The sequence below is a fragment of the Mauremys mutica genome, chromosome 5 (assembly GCF_020497125.1).
Source record: "Mauremys mutica isolate MM-2020 ecotype Southern chromosome 5, ASM2049712v1, whole genome shotgun sequence".
Lineage (NCBI taxonomy): Eukaryota > Metazoa > Chordata > Testudines > Geoemydidae > Mauremys > Mauremys mutica.
In genome coordinates, this window is record NC_059076.1 from 33,974,366 (window position 1) to 33,992,110 (window position 17,745).

At 38.6% G+C, this 17,745-nt stretch overlaps 1 protein-coding gene across 5 annotated transcripts in view; it reads right to left on the minus strand.

The window, feature by feature from the left end:
• Positions 1-17,745, minus strand: part of SEC24B (SEC24 homolog B, COPII coat complex component) — an 86,856-nt gene that overhangs the window by 54,642 nt on the left and 14,469 nt on the right. For 3 of the 5 annotated variants that reach the window (XM_045019195.1, XM_045019193.1, XM_045019192.1), the window contains exon 3: positions 10,130-10,312. In XM_045019195.1, coding sequence (XP_044875130.1) covers positions 10,130-10,312 — 183 coding nt within the window. Of the gene's footprint in view, positions 1-1,577; positions 1,804-10,129; positions 10,313-17,745 lie in introns of those variants that run through there. The other 2 variants (XM_045019194.1, XM_045019197.1) reach the window with 2 other exon arrangements.

Consider the following 17,745-nt stretch of genomic DNA (forward strand, 5'->3'; position numbering starts at 1 on the left):
AATTGCACAAAATGGTTAAAAACTCCTGCCATCAGCCCTAAACGGCTGTGGTGCTACCAATCTCTGTACTATTCCATCATACGCCAAGATTTCAGAATGCTATTGGCATCCATTCTGGCTCCTTGTTGGGTCAAGATGCCGGGTCCTGAAATTCATCCACCTGAATCATGACAATGCATCGGCTATTTCATTATTGATCCTGGGAACAGGTTTGGCGGAAAACCACGTCAAGATTTAAAGATTGTTTTACAAAAGCTCTTACCAACTTCAGAGCCTTAGGTAATCGGAAGGACTGGCGATTGAGAATATGCATCATTGCATGTTGTCACTTCAAAAATGCACTTTTGTTTGCAAAATCCGTTCCCTAAACACTTTATAGTTACCAAAATGGGAAAGAATTCCAGGAATGTTATATTCTTTACTACATATTTCTGTATCCAATCTGAGGGCCCTTCTGGGCACACCACCCCCCTCAGTAAAATTCCTCCAAACTTATTCCTCCTCGTGCATCTGAATGAATCTATAATTCTTCTTCTTATTCTTCTTCTTCAACATTTAGTGGAACAGTCAGCTGTAGTGATCATTCACTATTTGGTCCATTCCTGTGCAACTGTAAGGGCTTGACAGCCTGAGAGTCTAACATCAGAACAGACTTGATGAACTGATGTAATAGGGGGTCTGCCTCTGGGCCACTGACACACCCCAGTCGGTCGAATTTTATCCCAGATGTTACAAACCATTCAAGAACAGTAGTCATGGGAATATCTTGTGGCATTCTTGTGACAAGTCCAAAAAGTGTAAGACAGTCTGAGGACAATGGTCCCAGTAATCTGTAGACTGGAGCGATCGTAAACATCTGCATTACAAATTAAGTCATTCCACTCTATGCCCAATATACAATGTTGGCATTTTGTGTGGAAAGCCTCCAGCTTTGCCCAGTCTGAGCCACACAGTGTCCTGTTTCGCAACCATACAACAGTATCGAAAGGATACAGCTCAAATAGATTTTAAACTGGGTTGTCATGCTGAGCTGATGTTGAGTCCATATTCATTGTAAATGCCCCATGGCAGACGCTGTGATACCCATCTGATGGAGAATCTCCATGTGAGAGTTGGAATGAACTGGTGAGTATAGACCCCAAACAGCAAAAGCTGAGGCCTGTTTCAACAGTTTCATTATTCAAAGAAATTGGAGTCACGGTGGACTTGGTCCTAGATTTTACAGCTTTGTCTTTGACCACAAAACATGGAGGCCAACCTTAGCCAACTCCTCCTCCATTTGCTGGAGTGCCTCACAAAACCTGTCAGGGCTCTGTACTAGAAGAACATCGTCATTGGCATAGTCAGGCTCTGAGAGTGAGAGATCACCAATCTTAATGCCTATGGACCTGATAGAATACTGTATTACAAAATCCACTGCCCGACAAATGAAAGAGTGCAGGGGCCAAGACACAGCCCTGCCTGACACCAGATACTGATTTAAAAGGTGCCAACATCCAATTCCCCAAATGTACATGGGCAGTGGTTCTATTATGCAGCTTGCTAATCAAGTCCAGCAGAGCGTTTCGGAAACCTACCTCCTTTAAGGCCTTTCATAGTGTGACTTGGTCAACTGAATCAAATGAAGCCTTAAGATTGACATACGCTACACATAGGAGCCTCTTAAACTCTTCATGCATCTCCGACAATAAGCAAAGGACCAAAATGATGTCTAATTGAACCTGTCCCCCGTAAAGCCTGAGTGTTGGGGGCAACGCGTCTGATGTAGCAGGGGCTCCAAACGCGCCAGCAGAACATGCACAAACACCTTCCCTGGCATGGACAACAAGGTGATCGGGCTGAAGCTCTGACATTCACTGTGTGGTCTCTTGCCCTTATGAAATGAGATCACAATACCGTGCTTCCAGGCAGTTGGCAAGGTTCCAGTTCTCCACACCAGAAGTGATTCCGCTACAGAGTCAATAGCACATTTTAGCAGCTCTCATCAGTGTTGGCTGAGTGTCCGTTTTCAGTTAACGGATGGCACACTTCATCCAACGCTGGTGCATCAGTACAAGTATCTGGGTCTGAAACCACAGTGGCTGCCAAAACATCCAGCTCTGAACAAGCGGCAGCTGGAGGGTGATTCAGGGCACTGTGATAATGTTCCACCCAGCGAGAACGGATGTCATCCAATTTACTTGGATGGCCTTGGCTGTCGTTCAAGATGCCTTTCATAGTAACTACCTCGAGACCGCTGAGGTTGCAGATCATGCAGAATGCCAGCTTTAAGTCACCCCTGGCTACTCATCATCTGCCACTTGGTTATAATATGCCTCAAGATTGCAGAGTGCCAGGGTGTTGAACTTTAACTTCAGCTGAATACAAGTGTGCTTATCACCACACTGATGGAATGTGGCCTTCAATTTAACTGTCTGGAAGGCCTCCTTTGATAACCATGGTCAGTGTGCTAGGTGCCTAATAGCCAATTGTCTGCTCGACAGATTGGTGGAGGATGGAGGTGAACAGAGACCAGGCAACCTCAACATCATCTGGCAGGTCAGCTAGAGCCGAGAATCTATTTCTGACATTGATACAAAACCTGTTGGCTAAACCTGGCCCACAGAGAAGTGCAGCGATGTCAAACTTTTTCCTCATCGCAGAGGGCTTACTCGCTTGTCAGAGCACCAAAGCCATGCAGGTAACCACTGGGTGGTGATCTGTTTTCGCGGCACATTCTGCACCACGATATACTCTACAGGAGTTGAAGAGATGCCTGACACGTGTGATGATGTGGTCCAACTCCTTCTGATTGATGCCATCGTGAGAGATCCATGACATCTGGTGTATGCATTGCCGCTTGAACCATGACCCAAGAATCGAAAGATTCTGAAGCGCAGAAGGTGAGAAAGCAGCTGATAGTTGAGTGTACCTGAACTGTAATGGCCAATGACCTGTTCAAGCCCAATTCGCAGGGAGCCAGTACCTGCATTTACGTTCCCTGAAAACACGAAATTGTCATGTGGGGGGGACAGTGTGTACTAGAGATTCCAATTGATCATAGAAAAGATCTTTGACTGAATCAACAGATTTCTCTGTCAGCGCATAGACTACTATGATAGCGAGGTGACCGTGCCAATGTTTAAGATGTGCAATAAGTAGCAGAGAAGACCCGGGCATCCAGGTTATCAAGAAGGACTTGGCTTTGCCTCGAAGTAGTAATGCTACCCCTTGTAAATGGTTGGGGCCGCTGGAATACAGAAGTAATTAATCTTCCACCTTGTGGCATCCGTGATCTATCAGCCTTGCTTCCGTTAGGCCTGAGATTGGTATGCCAAGACAGTCCACATGAGACAGTGACCTGATAACCACACCTGTGAAGAGTTGTAACATTCCAGGTTGTAATTTTGATGGGTTGGTGAGAACCAGCTATGACTGAATACATTGTCATGGCATACTGCTGACGTGCCTGCAGACATCAGAGGACATGCATCCCCAGGCAGTCTTTGGCATTAGCCTTTCACATTTGCACCGAGAGAAGACGGCACCGGCAGGTCATCTACAGCGGAGAGTAAAGCAGGGGCTTTAACTGTGGTGCTGAGTACTAAGTTATTCATGTTGATCAAAAGTAAGAGCGAATGATCTAACTGTGCCTCTATAATCCGTTCCTCCCTTCAAAAAGACATTCCATTAAAATGATTCAGAAACTGTTCCCAAGTCCCCAAATCCTCCTCCACCTCTTCATTAAGCTTATACAATGGTTGGGCTTTGATATTCCCAATGGCAGCTGACAGTCTGGTGCAAAATGCGCAAAATGACCCTGTGGCCACCGCTCAGCATACAAAGTTAAGGTGCCCAATAACAGATTGCAGCTTCCTTACCACTATAGCCTTGATAATCAATCCCAGACGTATCTAGATTCCCACAGGATACACTGGAGGAACACCAGTCTGTGTATCTATCCCACTCCTAAATAGGTCAGCTTAGCAGAGGGCCCATGTTTTTTCATCAGCCAGAGGTATCCCCAACCTAACAAGGACTCACCACATATAGCTGTAGTGAGCACATTCTTGAGAACTTGAGTTGTCAGATGCCATAAAATATTAGAGAGGTTTAGAAACAGAGCAAGGCTGAGGGTATCCCAGTTTTTCCAATACACTATGCATTAACATTCCCACAGGGACGATCACACTCTGCTGAAGCTCCTACATGTAATAACTGGCTAGTGTGACACAGGCAGAACCAACAGAAATGAAACTGATGAACTCTTCGGTTTCTCTCTGCTGCTAGAATGTGGAAAAAACTTGTTCAGATATTCTTATTCTCTGATGCTATGGGGTGCACTTAGTAAAGAGGAGAGAAAAGAAAAATCCGCTTCCGAGTACCAGATTGTATTTGCGCTTCTCAAAAATTTTACCCATGGCTCAACAGGAGCCGCAGAATGAAACTGACTAGGAATACATCAGTCTCTTTTTACAATGGTTCAGGAGTGCTGAGCAAGAACATGAGCAGCATAGGCATGATTAAGAGGAGAAGAGAACCAGATTAAGGTTAGTAAGACACAAGAGGTAAGGAAGACAGAAGATAAAAACCACCGGAGTGGGGTCAGATATGAAGAGGAGAAGGAGTGGAACACAAAACAAGAGAGAAACCAAAAGCAGCTAGAGTATGGTTGGTCTGGTGTTCCACTAGCAGTGGGTCAGGGTTTAGGAGGGCCTCAAAACCAAACTACATGTCCCAGTAGGAGCTGGGAGGTCTGCAGGGGCAGGACATATAAACCGTGAGGAAATATATGCTCAGAATCACTCTTTAATAATCCAAATCCAATATCTAATCTGAAGCAATCTTGGAACCATTAGCAATTATCTTCAAGAACTCATGGGCATCGAGTGAGATCCCAGAGACTGGAGAAGGACAAATATAGCACCTGTCTTTAAAAGGGGAACAAAGAGGACTTGGGAAATTATAGACCAGTCAGCCTAACTTCAATACCTGGAAAGATACTGAAACAAATTATTAAAACAATCAATTTGTAAGCAACTAGAGCAGTGGTTTTCAACCTGTGGCCCATGAACCCCTGGGGGTCCACACCTCCATTTAAAATTTTTGAGGGATTTGCAAATGAAAAAAGGATGAAAATCACTGACCTAGAGGATAATAGGAATTTAAGGAATAGCCAGGATGGATCCGTCAAGAACACTAAACAAACTTAATTTCCTTCTTTCAGAGGGTTACTGGCCAAGTGAATAGGGGGAAAGCAGAAGACATGAAAGCTCTCGATTTTATTCTATAGTCCCACATGGAATTCTCATAAGCAAACTAAGGAAATGCAGTCTAGATGAATTTACTGTAAGGTAGGTGAACAACTGGTTAAAAGACCATACTCCAAGAGCAGTTATCAGTGGTTTGCTGTCAAACTGGGATGGTGTATCAAAAGGAGCTCCAAAGGGATCAGTCCTGGATCCAGTAGTATTCAATATTTTCCTAAATGACTTGGATCATGGAGTAGAGAGTATGCTTATAAAATCTGCAGATAACAGACTAAGGACATTTTGGAGAACAGGATTAGAATTCAAAAGTACCTTGACAAACTGGAGAATTGGTCTGAAATCAACAAGATGAAATTCATTGAAGATGAGTGCAAAGCACTTCACTTAGGAACAAAAATCAAATGCACAATTACAAAATGGGGAATAATTGGCTAAGTGGTAGTATTGCTGAAAAGGATCTTGGGGTTAGAATGGATCACAAATTGAATGACAGTCAACAATGTGATGCAGTTGTAAAAAAAAAAAGGCTAATTTTCTGGGATGTATTAACAGGACTGTTGCATGTAAGACATGGGAGGTAGTTGTCCAGCTGAGGCCTCACCAGTATTGAGTCTGATTCTGGGCACCACACTAGAGAGAGTCCAAAGGAGAGCAACAAAAATGCTACAAGGTTTAGAAAACTTGACCTAGGAGGAAAGGTTAAAACAACTGTGCAAATTTAAAGGGCAGACCTGATAACAGTCTTCAAATATGTTAAGGAACAGGATGGTGATCAATTGTTCTCCATATCCATTGAAGGTAGGACAAGAAGTCATGGGCGTAATCTGCAGGAAGGGCAACTTAGGTTAGATATTAGGAAAAACTTTCTAACTACAGTATAATGTAGTCAAGCTCTGGAAGAGAGGTTGTGGAATCCCTATCAACAGAAATTTTTAAAAACAAGTTGGACAACAACCTGTCAGGGAGGGTCTAGATTTACTTGATCCTTACTCAGTGCAAGGGGCTGGACTTCTTGACTTTGAGATCCCTTTCAGACATAAATTTCTGTGATTTTATGAAAGCTGACTGAAGAGAGCCATACTTCCTCAACTAAGTATTATTAAAAAAGGAGGGATTCCAGGAAGTATCACACACCAAAATGGAAAGGGAATGAAAGAGAAAGAAATTGAAAGGTTGGGGTAAGAAATGACAAAATACAAAGATAGGAAAGTGAGACCAAAAAAACAAAAACAAAAACAAAACAAAAAAACAGGAGAAGGAAGGTAATTCTACGAGGATATTTTATTTGGCATTTTTCAGCAAAAGAAATTCCAAAATAAAGCTTCTCCTTAAAATTTTTTAATTATAGCCAACCCACTCAAATAGTTGAGTTTGCTTATATTCATGAATAGATTTTCTTGAAACACTCAAATCTTTGTTCTATACCAGTGATACTCAGACCTGAGTGGTTCAAGAGCCAAATTAGTGATCAACATTACCAAAAAGAGTCACAGTAGTGTAAATTTATTGTTTCATTTACTATAGTACTATTCATATTTAAACTTTGTGATGGGAAATATTTAGTTACTGTATTATTCTCACAGCAAATAAGTTAAGAGATAGAGCAAGTTGATAACTTAATTGGTTAATAACATGGTAAAAGCATCCTAACTGGTTATTAATTAAAACCACACAGTTTTACTATCACGTGCTGCAAAGTGCAGCAGAAGACGCTTTACAGAGCCACTTGTGGCTGGAAAACCGCAGTCTAAGCATCACTGTTCCATACAATACATTTACAGACAAATGAGGCTCAAGTTGAGAGAAAGAGCAAGGATGAAATGTGAAAATATTTCATTTACAAAAAAAATACCCAGTTATACAATGTTGCAGGGATTTGTTTTTGTTGCTAAAACAAGACTATTCTAGCACAATATGAAAGATTTCCAAAATGTAAATTATACAATTACTGGGTTTGGGCTTCTTAATAGTAGCAGTTTCAAAAATAAAACAAGAATTAAGTGAAAAGAAATTAGATTATAAAGTAGTTTTTTAACAAGTCTTCCTTTTCATTACCCTGAGATTTCCAATACAACCATCACCACAGTACCTAGGCACTGACTAAAAGACTAAGATTAATCTTGCATTTGTTCAGAATGAATCCTGCCATTCAACATTCTTAGATTTAGTTGCTTTTAAACTGTTTTTTTAATTCACTCATCAGCTTCTGTTATTCGAGAATTTACGCAGGCCATAAATTATTTAAATTTATCCACTATATGCAAGGACAAAAATCAGCTCACCTAATCTGTGTGTTACAGCCTGTGTCAAGACAAACATGCATTTAGAGCGTTAAAACTTCAATTAACTTCCAAAAAGCTACACTGAGATTCTGTAGACTCTACTCTTAAAATAAAAATTGAGTTTATAGAAGTTTCTATGACCATCTTCACAACACTGCTATTTTAAGCCCTGTTCATATTGGATCAACATTAACCCAGCTTCCAAATATACAACAGTATAAAATTCAGTTACCTTAACAGGCTTTCACAGTTGCGGCCCTGATTCAGCAAAACACTTAAGTTCATGTTTAACCCACTGAAGACATTTAAGCACTTGCTTCTGCAAAGCATTTAAGCATAAGTCAAATTTCACAAAGCACTTAAGCAAGACTTCAGAACATCCACACAGTCTTACATGAATGAGATAAGATGTACTTAGTAATGTACAGAACCATGGGACAAGGTAAAATAGTAACCCTGAGTGGGCACATGCCATGAGGAAGAGTACACTTTATTAAACCTAAAAAATAATCTGAGACACTTTATACTCATCTGTACTATAGGCAGAATTCCCTCTCAAATGAGAGGGAGAAAAAAGTATTATGTGATCCCACATTCAAATAATCGCTACTACAAATATTTCAAGAGTGTCTTAACTGCAGCGTTTCAGAGACCTGGAATGAACCTGTAAATGAGGAGGATAACGCTGATCAACTACAGGTTTCTATTGCTGGTGAATGCCAACATCTTTTATTCCTATATCAAGGAAGATGCAAGTACAAGAAATGTGACTGTGTGCATTTATTATTGATAAAATTAAAACAAATATATGCAATCAGTAGAATCCTCAGGCTCCTAACAAATTAAAAAGGGCCTTGGTATCATACCATTTGGACATCTCTGTCTTGAAAGTATGACTATTCAACTGTGCTATATACACTCAGAGACTGAATTTATGAAGATGTTTACATTTAGCTGTGTATTCAGCAATACCTGCAATGATCTGTATAGCATGTATCAAATGTCTGTACTGTCCATACAAATCACTGCTAGTATGTATATATGGAATACTGCACATTAAAATAAATATATACATTTAAATATGCAATATCACATTTTCTCCCTGGTTTGGACGCAAAGACTCTGCATGCGCTTTGTATGTGACAGCTATTATTGTGAAACTGCCTAGGAGGATTAAGGAACATTGTGCTGTAGCAAACTCCATTTAGCATGTCTATACTGCAATTAAATTTCATTCAGCAGTAGGGTTTAAATTCTGTTCAGCTACTTAACATGGCTGTAAAACTGTTTAAGAACCAAAAACGGCAGCTGCGAATCAATTTCCACAAATATCACTTTCTGTAATGATTTTAAAAAGATTTAGTGTAGGGATAGTACTTTTCAAACAATGAATAGTTTTAATCTCTGCATGTTTGGGGGATAAAAGTCCGGTTGACAGACAATAGATTACTTTAATGGATTTTCCTAGGGTTTTTATTCATTGATAAACATAGGGATTATAACACAGATTACAAAAAGGGCTTTGAGACCTACGTATGAAAACATTGTATCAGAGCCAAGTATGTAAAGAGAATTTTTTTAGACCTGCACATATTTTATTGTAACTGAAACTGGTATCTGCTCAAATGTATGTATTCACTATTTAAACAAATATATTAAAATGTTATTTTGTAGGAAGTTACAGAGCACTAAAGTAGCCAAGAGAAAACACTGCAAAAAAAGAATATGGAAATTGGAATCTCCATCTATACATAATGTAGTGTTTTACAACTTGGAAGGCAAGCCCAGAAGGGACCACTGAGAATCAGTGAGGATGATGAAGGTGCAAGAGCCTAGATTCATTCCAGTTCCCCACTACAAAGGTGCTGCCCTGAATAAAGCACCAAGAAGCTTCTTTGACAGCTTATCTCCCTGCTCCTCCAACAGTCCCTATTGCAGCTTGCCACAAGAGCAATTTATATAGGGCTACAGGCTCAGGAAACAGCTCCCTAGCCCAAGTTTTTTTTTATGTCTGCTTTTCAAACATAGATCAGCAGCAACAGCATGTGACCAGATCCCACAGAGTCACCAATGGATGCACACTACCCAAACAGCACATGGCCTTTTGGCAAATTAGGGAACTGGAATAGCCAGGAATGACTAAGGGAGGAGAGTAAAAATGAAAAACAGCAAAAAGGTCAAAAAAGGGGTGTGAGAGGAGAATGGAAACAAAAAAGAGGAGAATAGACAGAATAAATGCAGACCCAAGATAATGGTGCACAGCATTTTGAAAGAATGCAGCAAGGGGTGCCCTGGCGCTAGTCAACCACTGAGGGGTTTCAACAGAAAGCAAAAACCTACTATAATCCCTACTATACTTAAATGTATGTAGGACAAGTTGCAAATAGGTCTATTTTAAAAAAAATCCAAATTGTGCTTTTAAAAAAAAAATCAAAAGACAAAACAGAGACTTGCCCTACATGCTCACTGTCAGATACGTTTTGTCAACAGGAAAAAAAATGGAAACAAACTAAAAATATTAAAACCTTGATAAATATTAAAAGTTAAATCACTATTATATAGTCTAAAATAAGCTAACTCTCCTCTTGCTTTTAATACCTTCTTGAAGCAGTGATTCCGATGGCTGTGTATTGGAAGGCACAGAGGCAGGTTCAGTTAAGTGGTCTCCAACAGGTGTTCTTATTGAAGAGGTCACAGCAGAAGAAACTACAGATGTTTCTACACCAGGCTTGGTAAACTGAACATTCTGGCTTACAGGATGCGATGAATCTAAGATACCAACCGAAAAACAGAGTGAAAAAGGAAGATAACATTTTACTCGTTAGCAAAGACAATTGCACAAATACCAGACAACAGTTATCTTAGGAACTCTGAAACCAGCATTAAGTTAAAGTATTTCAAAGAACAAGAGCTTTAAACAGCTAGATTGCTGAGAAAGAGAAAAATGTTTCAGTTGAACACCAATTCTGTTAAGTAAACACTCCACTGAGATGAAGAGACTACTGTTTTGAATATTAATTGTACCAACAACTAAAGAAGAAACTGTAATTTCACACAGAAAGCATCAGATAGATGGTTTAATGCTAAGTAGACCCTGGATATGCCAAATTTTTGATCCATCCCCAAACCTATGCCCTCTAATTTTGCCTCAAAAATCACACTCTCAGCCTGACAGACTGTTGTACTGCCCAGTCACTAATCTTCCTTCAAGTAAGGTAGCACAGTCAAGTTGCAGCAATCAGCTGTGCAGTGTTCCACTGCTCTGCTTCCTTACAACATTGGTCCTTTCCAACTATGGGGCCCAGACACCTGGGATTCTGCTTTAATCAGCAATTAGTATCACATGAAATATTAAAATATTTTCACAGGGAATCTGCAATATTGTTTTGAACATCTGAACATGATAGGATCTTCCCATTAAAACTCAAACGATTGCCAAGAGGCAGGATATAACTCATTAGGAATACTTACCATATCAAAACTATCCTCACTTCAATGAAGTGAGTTTTAAAGGGGCACAGATATTGTAAAAGGGAGTAAGTTAAATATAGTTATGAAAATGTTTTGTTTCCACCAAAAATCAATGTAGTCTGAATAAATTGTACTTTTAGCAACCTTTGTTCTAACACTTCAAGCTCAATTCTCCCCTTATGAATACATATTCCTGAGAGCTATTAGAAAATTGGTTGATGTACAGGTGCAGAGTACCTGCTTTTACAAGGTAACATCTGCCAATGCAAACCAATAAACCAGAAGCCAGGATCAAGTCTTTGATGATTATTTTACCAGATCAGGCTATTAAAATGGCAAAAATAAAACCAAAAGAAATTCTCCTGACCACCAGCATTTAGAATACAAATGAGACAACTGTTATAAGTAAAAAAAAATAGATAAATATGCATTATATTTTAAAATAATAAATATTGTTACAGTTGCAGTTACAACTCAAGTCAGGAAAGCCCAAGTTTGTATGTGCAACATTAACTCTACCACCTGTGTATATATTAGGATCACATAATTAGACTATCATGTGATACTATACTTTTTCTCAAATAGTACAATATTTTTGAGTGGGTTTTAGGGAATGCTTGAGGGGAAAGAAGGCATTTAAAGCAACAATTCTGTTCGTTTGATTTACTGGCTGGCTAAGTTAAAGTGTTAACTGTACATGAATAATGATACTAAGTGGTCATTGTATTTTAAGTTTGTTTAATTACTAGGCTGCCTAACACTTTCTGAACGGTTTATTGCTGAAATCTAAAATAAATAAAAAACATTAATGAAACAATATATCTTTTTCTATAGTGTATACACAAATGTTAACAGTTTCTAATAATGGGCACTACTTATTAATTATGCCAGACAGAGTGAACTGGTATAGTTTATATAAAAGATGAGCAATGATAATTTTTCTAATTACTTAGAATACTGGTAAATGCACTAAAAGCAGTAGCCCCCAGAGTACCTATATGCACAAAGTGCTATGATCAATTGTTCATAACTCAGTTAAAAAAAATCTAACCAATTTTCACTGGAACATTCAAAGATTCTTAATGATTTATTTCCTTGCCAAATGTTAATTTTATTACAAAAATTGTTGCAGCAGAAAGCTATCCAAAAAGGTTTCACAAATTTATAGGAAAAGGTTTGGGGCTTTTATCTAAACTCCCTCAAAACATCAGAACAGTTTCTCTCATGATTTAAAAAAATGCAGAAATAAGGCCTGGAAAAATTACATATTCATAGAGAAAAGTTTTGGAGAGTCCTGAGCAACTGAAAACAGGGTATTACAATAAAAGCACGTTCACAATTTTAACTATAACCTTTGTTACTGCTTTAAGTATGCCATTCACTCTTGAAAGACCACCACATGAACCACAATCTCCAGCAGTTTTAATTTTGCTAACAGTTTTTTTCTCAGCTGACAAGGAGATGAAGTAAATACTCAAGTAGTGATTAACCTACAATACAGTAATCAAGCTTAAGATAAAGCTTGACTGAACATCTGTTTAAGTACATATTTTCTATTGGCTTATCCTAGACAAGCTTGATTAGCCACTACCATATTCCAGCTAGCAGATGTCATAAAAATGTACCCATGAAACTAACAATGTTTTGTAGCTCACAGTAAAGGTGAAAAAGTGCAGAAAACCTTTTAAAGTTAACCAGAATTAGAGGAAAACTGCAATATAAAATATATTTTATGACATTACAGTGAAGAATTAATCACTAAAAATGAGTAAGAACCTTAAATATAAATTAAAATAATACGAAGCTACCATTTTCGGCACAGAGCGGTCAATGTACGATTACATTTAAACATTGACTTCCCTTTGTCATGCAATGTATTTTGTTAACTAACTATAGTTCAACCAGTTGCCTTGCAACCATGGCAGCCTCTTGGCTTATCATGGATTCAAACACTGAGCATTCCTCTCTGCTTTTAAACGTCAAGCTAGAGCTTCTATTGCAAATCATTAGTCAGTACAGTGGCACCATTCACAGTTATGAAGATACCCTTTAAAAGTACTCTTTCTGTATTTTGGTGGACAGTCTTTCCAGTATTTGTGGTAACATTCTACAGTTAGAAGATTTAACATTATAGCCAGGGCCATGTGCAGCTACAGCAATATAATCTAAGTCACACTCTATATCCTGTATATTTTGTGGTATACTATAACATAAAGCTATGATAATTAACTAACTATTTAAACAGGAATAGAAAACACTGGGTAGACAATGTGGCCAGTTTAACACTGCTGTTGGCATTTTAACTTTTGCATTTCTTAATTCTGATTAACTGCCAAGTATTTTATATGTAATGTTATATGGGTAAAAATACAATTTCTTTGTGAGGTGCTGTTATACATACATGTGTACACTTATGTGATTAAGTAACAATAAGCACAGATGTAGATGAACAAGTAGATAGCCTAAAGGATTTCTATACAGGCATTATAGGTACACAGGGCACAGGTACACGGCATGGCGCTGTTTTAGCCCAGGTCCAGACTAGTATTTATATTATACTGGCAAAGCACTCCTAATTTGGACAGTTTATACTGGCAAAACTTTATTTTGCTCAAGCAGGGGGCTGGAATAAGCTATGCTGGCAAAAGTAAACTATATCAGGAAAAAAAGAGCAGTTTTGCCAGTATAACTGCATCTACACTAGGGTCTTTTGCTGGCACAGATACCTTGGTCACAAATCACACCCCTCACTGAAAGAGCTCTGCCAGCAAAAGTTTGTAGTGTAGATCTGGCCTTAGTTGGGCATGCATGCAGGTTTTGTTTATTACACAAAAGTGACATTTTAAATAAAAAAGTAATTTTAATTACAGGTTGCTGTCTGTTTCCTGCATGTTACAAGAAGTTCACTTTGCTCCTCAAAATGGCTTTAGGACAATCTCCTGAGCTGTGATCTTTGCCACATCTTGTTTAGACATACTTTAAACTGTAGGTTTAATCTTAAACCCTTTGAATATCTTATCAAAGTCTATGTCCAACGTTTTCTGTAAATTTATTTACATATGAGTCAAAACATTTCATTCTACGGACAAACCCAGAAAATGTGTTCTAGATGTCCTTGAAAGGGTTTGAGGTTATTTTGCTGATCATTTCTGTGTACTGTATCCATGAAAGCAAAGTGGTGAGGGTACACATTTTGGAAAATATCTGCCTCTGAAACACCTGTAACTTCTTGAAATTCTGTTTCCTTTTGAATTACTTTGTTTTTGATACTTTTCAGAGATACCTGGAGAACATCAATTTGGTTTTAAGATGTGCCTGGCTTACTGGATTTTTGGCTTTATCTTTCCATCTGTTTTGGTGTGAAAGAAATCCTTACATGGATGAAGTTTTCTGCGTAGGAAATTTATGTCTATAGTGGCCAGCTCCTAACGTGTCAGTTTGTATAACCAACCAAGCAGGTAAAAATGGAGTAGGACCCATTTAAAGTGATCAGCTGCAAGAAGATTTTAAGGAGCTGCTGCAAATTTTAAGTCAACCTTCCCTAAGCACAAGGCACATTATAAACTGTATAATACTTCTTGTGCTAAATTGAACAAGTTACTTCCTAAGAAATAAGAAACAGAGGTAATGAAGATGAAAGGAAAGTAAATCAAGAAAAATATTTATGTTTGTAACTACATTTTTTGTAAATATATGTAGTGCAGGATTGAAGACTGGAAGTTTTATAGCAATACCAAACAAATTTTACTCAGTCTGAAAATGCTTTAAGCCTGCATCAACAACCTGAAAAAGTAACTAAAACTATATCACTCCCTCCTTCAGTGAATTAATTACACCGGGAACAAAGAAACATTTGGCATCTTACTCCTGACCTGACTGTTGCAGCAATTCAGGTTACACTTTCAATATAATGCCACGTTAGTCATGGATAAAAATCTGCTGAGCAATTTTAGCTGGAAAATTGTGAATCTCAGCAAAAGTCTGGAATTTACCACCACATGGAACATTTATTATTTATTAATGCTTTGTTTATCCCAGGCTTCACAAATGGTGCAAATTTATTATAGAATTTGCTTTTGCCTAGTTAACGTTAAGAATATTCAGCCTGTTGTATGTAACATGATAATCTCAAACAGAACAAAATAAACTTAAATTGGGTACAGCTCACTGACTTAGAAAAATTAATCTTTGGATCGGCCAGTGGCATAATTATCTACCTCACATTCAATGAGCTAGGTGTTATATTGCTCTAGTACAGTAGAAAAGGAAAACTGTATTAGTGCTTATTCTTAGGTATATAAAAGTAAATAGGTATATATTTATTTTGAAGTTACATTACACCATACTAGGCAATTCCATCCCCCACCTTTGATTTTTAAAAGCCCAACATTTATTATTTATTTGTGTTATGGGAGCATCTAGGACAGTGGTTCTCAAACTTTTGTACTGGTGATCCTTTTCACGTAGGAAGCCTCTGAGTGTGACCCCACTAATATATAAAAAAGTGTTTTTAATTTAACACCATTATAAATGCTGGAGGCAAGGCAGGCTTTGGGGTGGAGGCTGACAGCTTGCGACCCCCCGCGTAATAACCTCGCAACCCCGAGGGGTCCCGACCCCCAGTCTGAGAACCCCTGATCTAGGAGCCCCACATCTGGATAAGTGCCCCTTTGTGATAGGTATTGTACAAGCAAGCACAGAACAAATAGACTGTCCCTGCCACCAAAGAGCTTACAATCAGAGGGGTAGCCATGTTAGTCTGGATCTGTAAAAGCAGCAAAGAGTCCTGTGGCACCTTATAGACTAACAGAAGTTTTGGAGCATGAGCTTTCGTGGGTGAATACCCACTTCGTCGGATGCATGTAGTGGAAATTTTATACAGATGTTTTTCAGAAATCAGTTAAAACCAGATAGAAATTTACTGAAGGAAAAATTGTATGTAAACACTACTTTAGCACTCATACTTTCAATTAAGAAATGATTTCTTATCTTACCTCTTCATTAAGGAACAAACCGAAGACCTCAAAAATACCACTCCATGCATCTTTCAAATTCTCATTTAGGTTTTTGCCAGCTCCATTGTTCTGTCTTAAAAACCATGTTCCTTGGAGACAACATTGTTCGGAGCAAATAAATAATGGATTTTAACATGTCTGACAATCAACATTTTTCATTTAAATGAAAATCTTTGTAAATGCAACATTAACACTGAGAATTTGAACAGACACAAAAAGGTTCACATTAATACTACAGATATGTATGGTAGTATTTTGGATTGTTGCTTGGATTGATGATAATTTGTCAATTTTTCCCTGGGACGTGTGTAACGTGGTCAAGTTTATTATTATTGTGGAAACTTCAAATTTTCAATATCCTGACTAATCCATTTAAATTTTCAAACTTAACAAGGCATTAACTGGTTTCTGCATTTAACCTTTTTAAGAAAAACAAAAGAAGTAGGGCAAGAAGAGAAGTCAAGCAGATTTGGGGAAATTAAATCATTTATGTCATCACCCCATTTCATATAAGTTACTTAATGCTTGACACTAGCTACTTCAGTGTGATTTAGTTTTCAATGTTTTAAAGTTATTTATTGGGGGAAGGAAGAGAGAAGGGGAGGTGCAAGAAAAAGAGGGAGAGTGTGTGTCAGGAATCTTTAGGGAGCGTAGCATTATAAGAGGAGGATCTGCAAGCAACGAAAGGAAGAAGCCAGCTTCCTAACCTCTCTTTGCAATTGCAAATCCCCTATAAAGTAGGAATGGAAGCAGCAGCAGATAAGCATCTCGGAGCAGCAGTAGAGACTTCTTGGCATGCAACCCAGCATAGTTCTAGGCTGAAAATATAGCTTATTGAAGGAGATAACGTGAACAAGGATTGTGAGGGGGCTCATAACCGAAAGCCTTCAATTTTGACAGGTGAGGAAAGCAGTTTTTATTAGACAGCGGGAAGAAAAGGAAATACAAAGATGTTCTTCACCTAAGAATTCTAAGGACAAGCATCTTCAAGTTTTTATAGTTAAAATAAGTAAAAAACATGCACACTTCTTTTTCATAACCTTTTGACAAACTATCATTTTCAATCCAGCAGGAGCCTAAACTAAAACTCAACATACTAAAATTAAACTAAAAGGTATTCTGCATTCAAACTACACAAATGGTTGAATTTAGGCAGGGCTTAACTAAGGTATGTCTACACTACGAAATTAGGTCGATTTTTAGACATCGATTTTATACAGTCGATTGCATATGTCCCCATTAAGCGCATTAATTCGGCAGAGTGCGTCCTCACTACCATGGCTAGCATCGACTTACGGAGTGGTGCACTGTGGGTAGCTATCCCACAGTTCTCGCAGTCTCCGCTGCCCATTGGAATTCTGGGTTAAGCTCCCAATGCCTGGTGGGACAAAAACATTGCCGCAGGTGGTTTTGGGTACATGTCATCAGTCACCCCTTCCTTCATGAAAGCAATGGCAGACAATTGTTTCGTGCCTTTTTTCCTGGGTTACCTGTGCAGACACCATACCACGGCAAGCATGGAGCCCGCTCAGCTCACCATCACTACTGCCGTTGTGGGCAAGTCTACTGTGGGGGCTGCTGTGATCCAAGCAGCCAATGCAATCATTGACATTCTGTTATCAAGGGTAATGACTCTAGGAAATGTGCAGGCCTTTTTAGATTTTAGGTGCATCATATTCCTGTAATTTGTCGCTGGTGAAGAAATCTTGCAGCCGTACATTCCAGTCC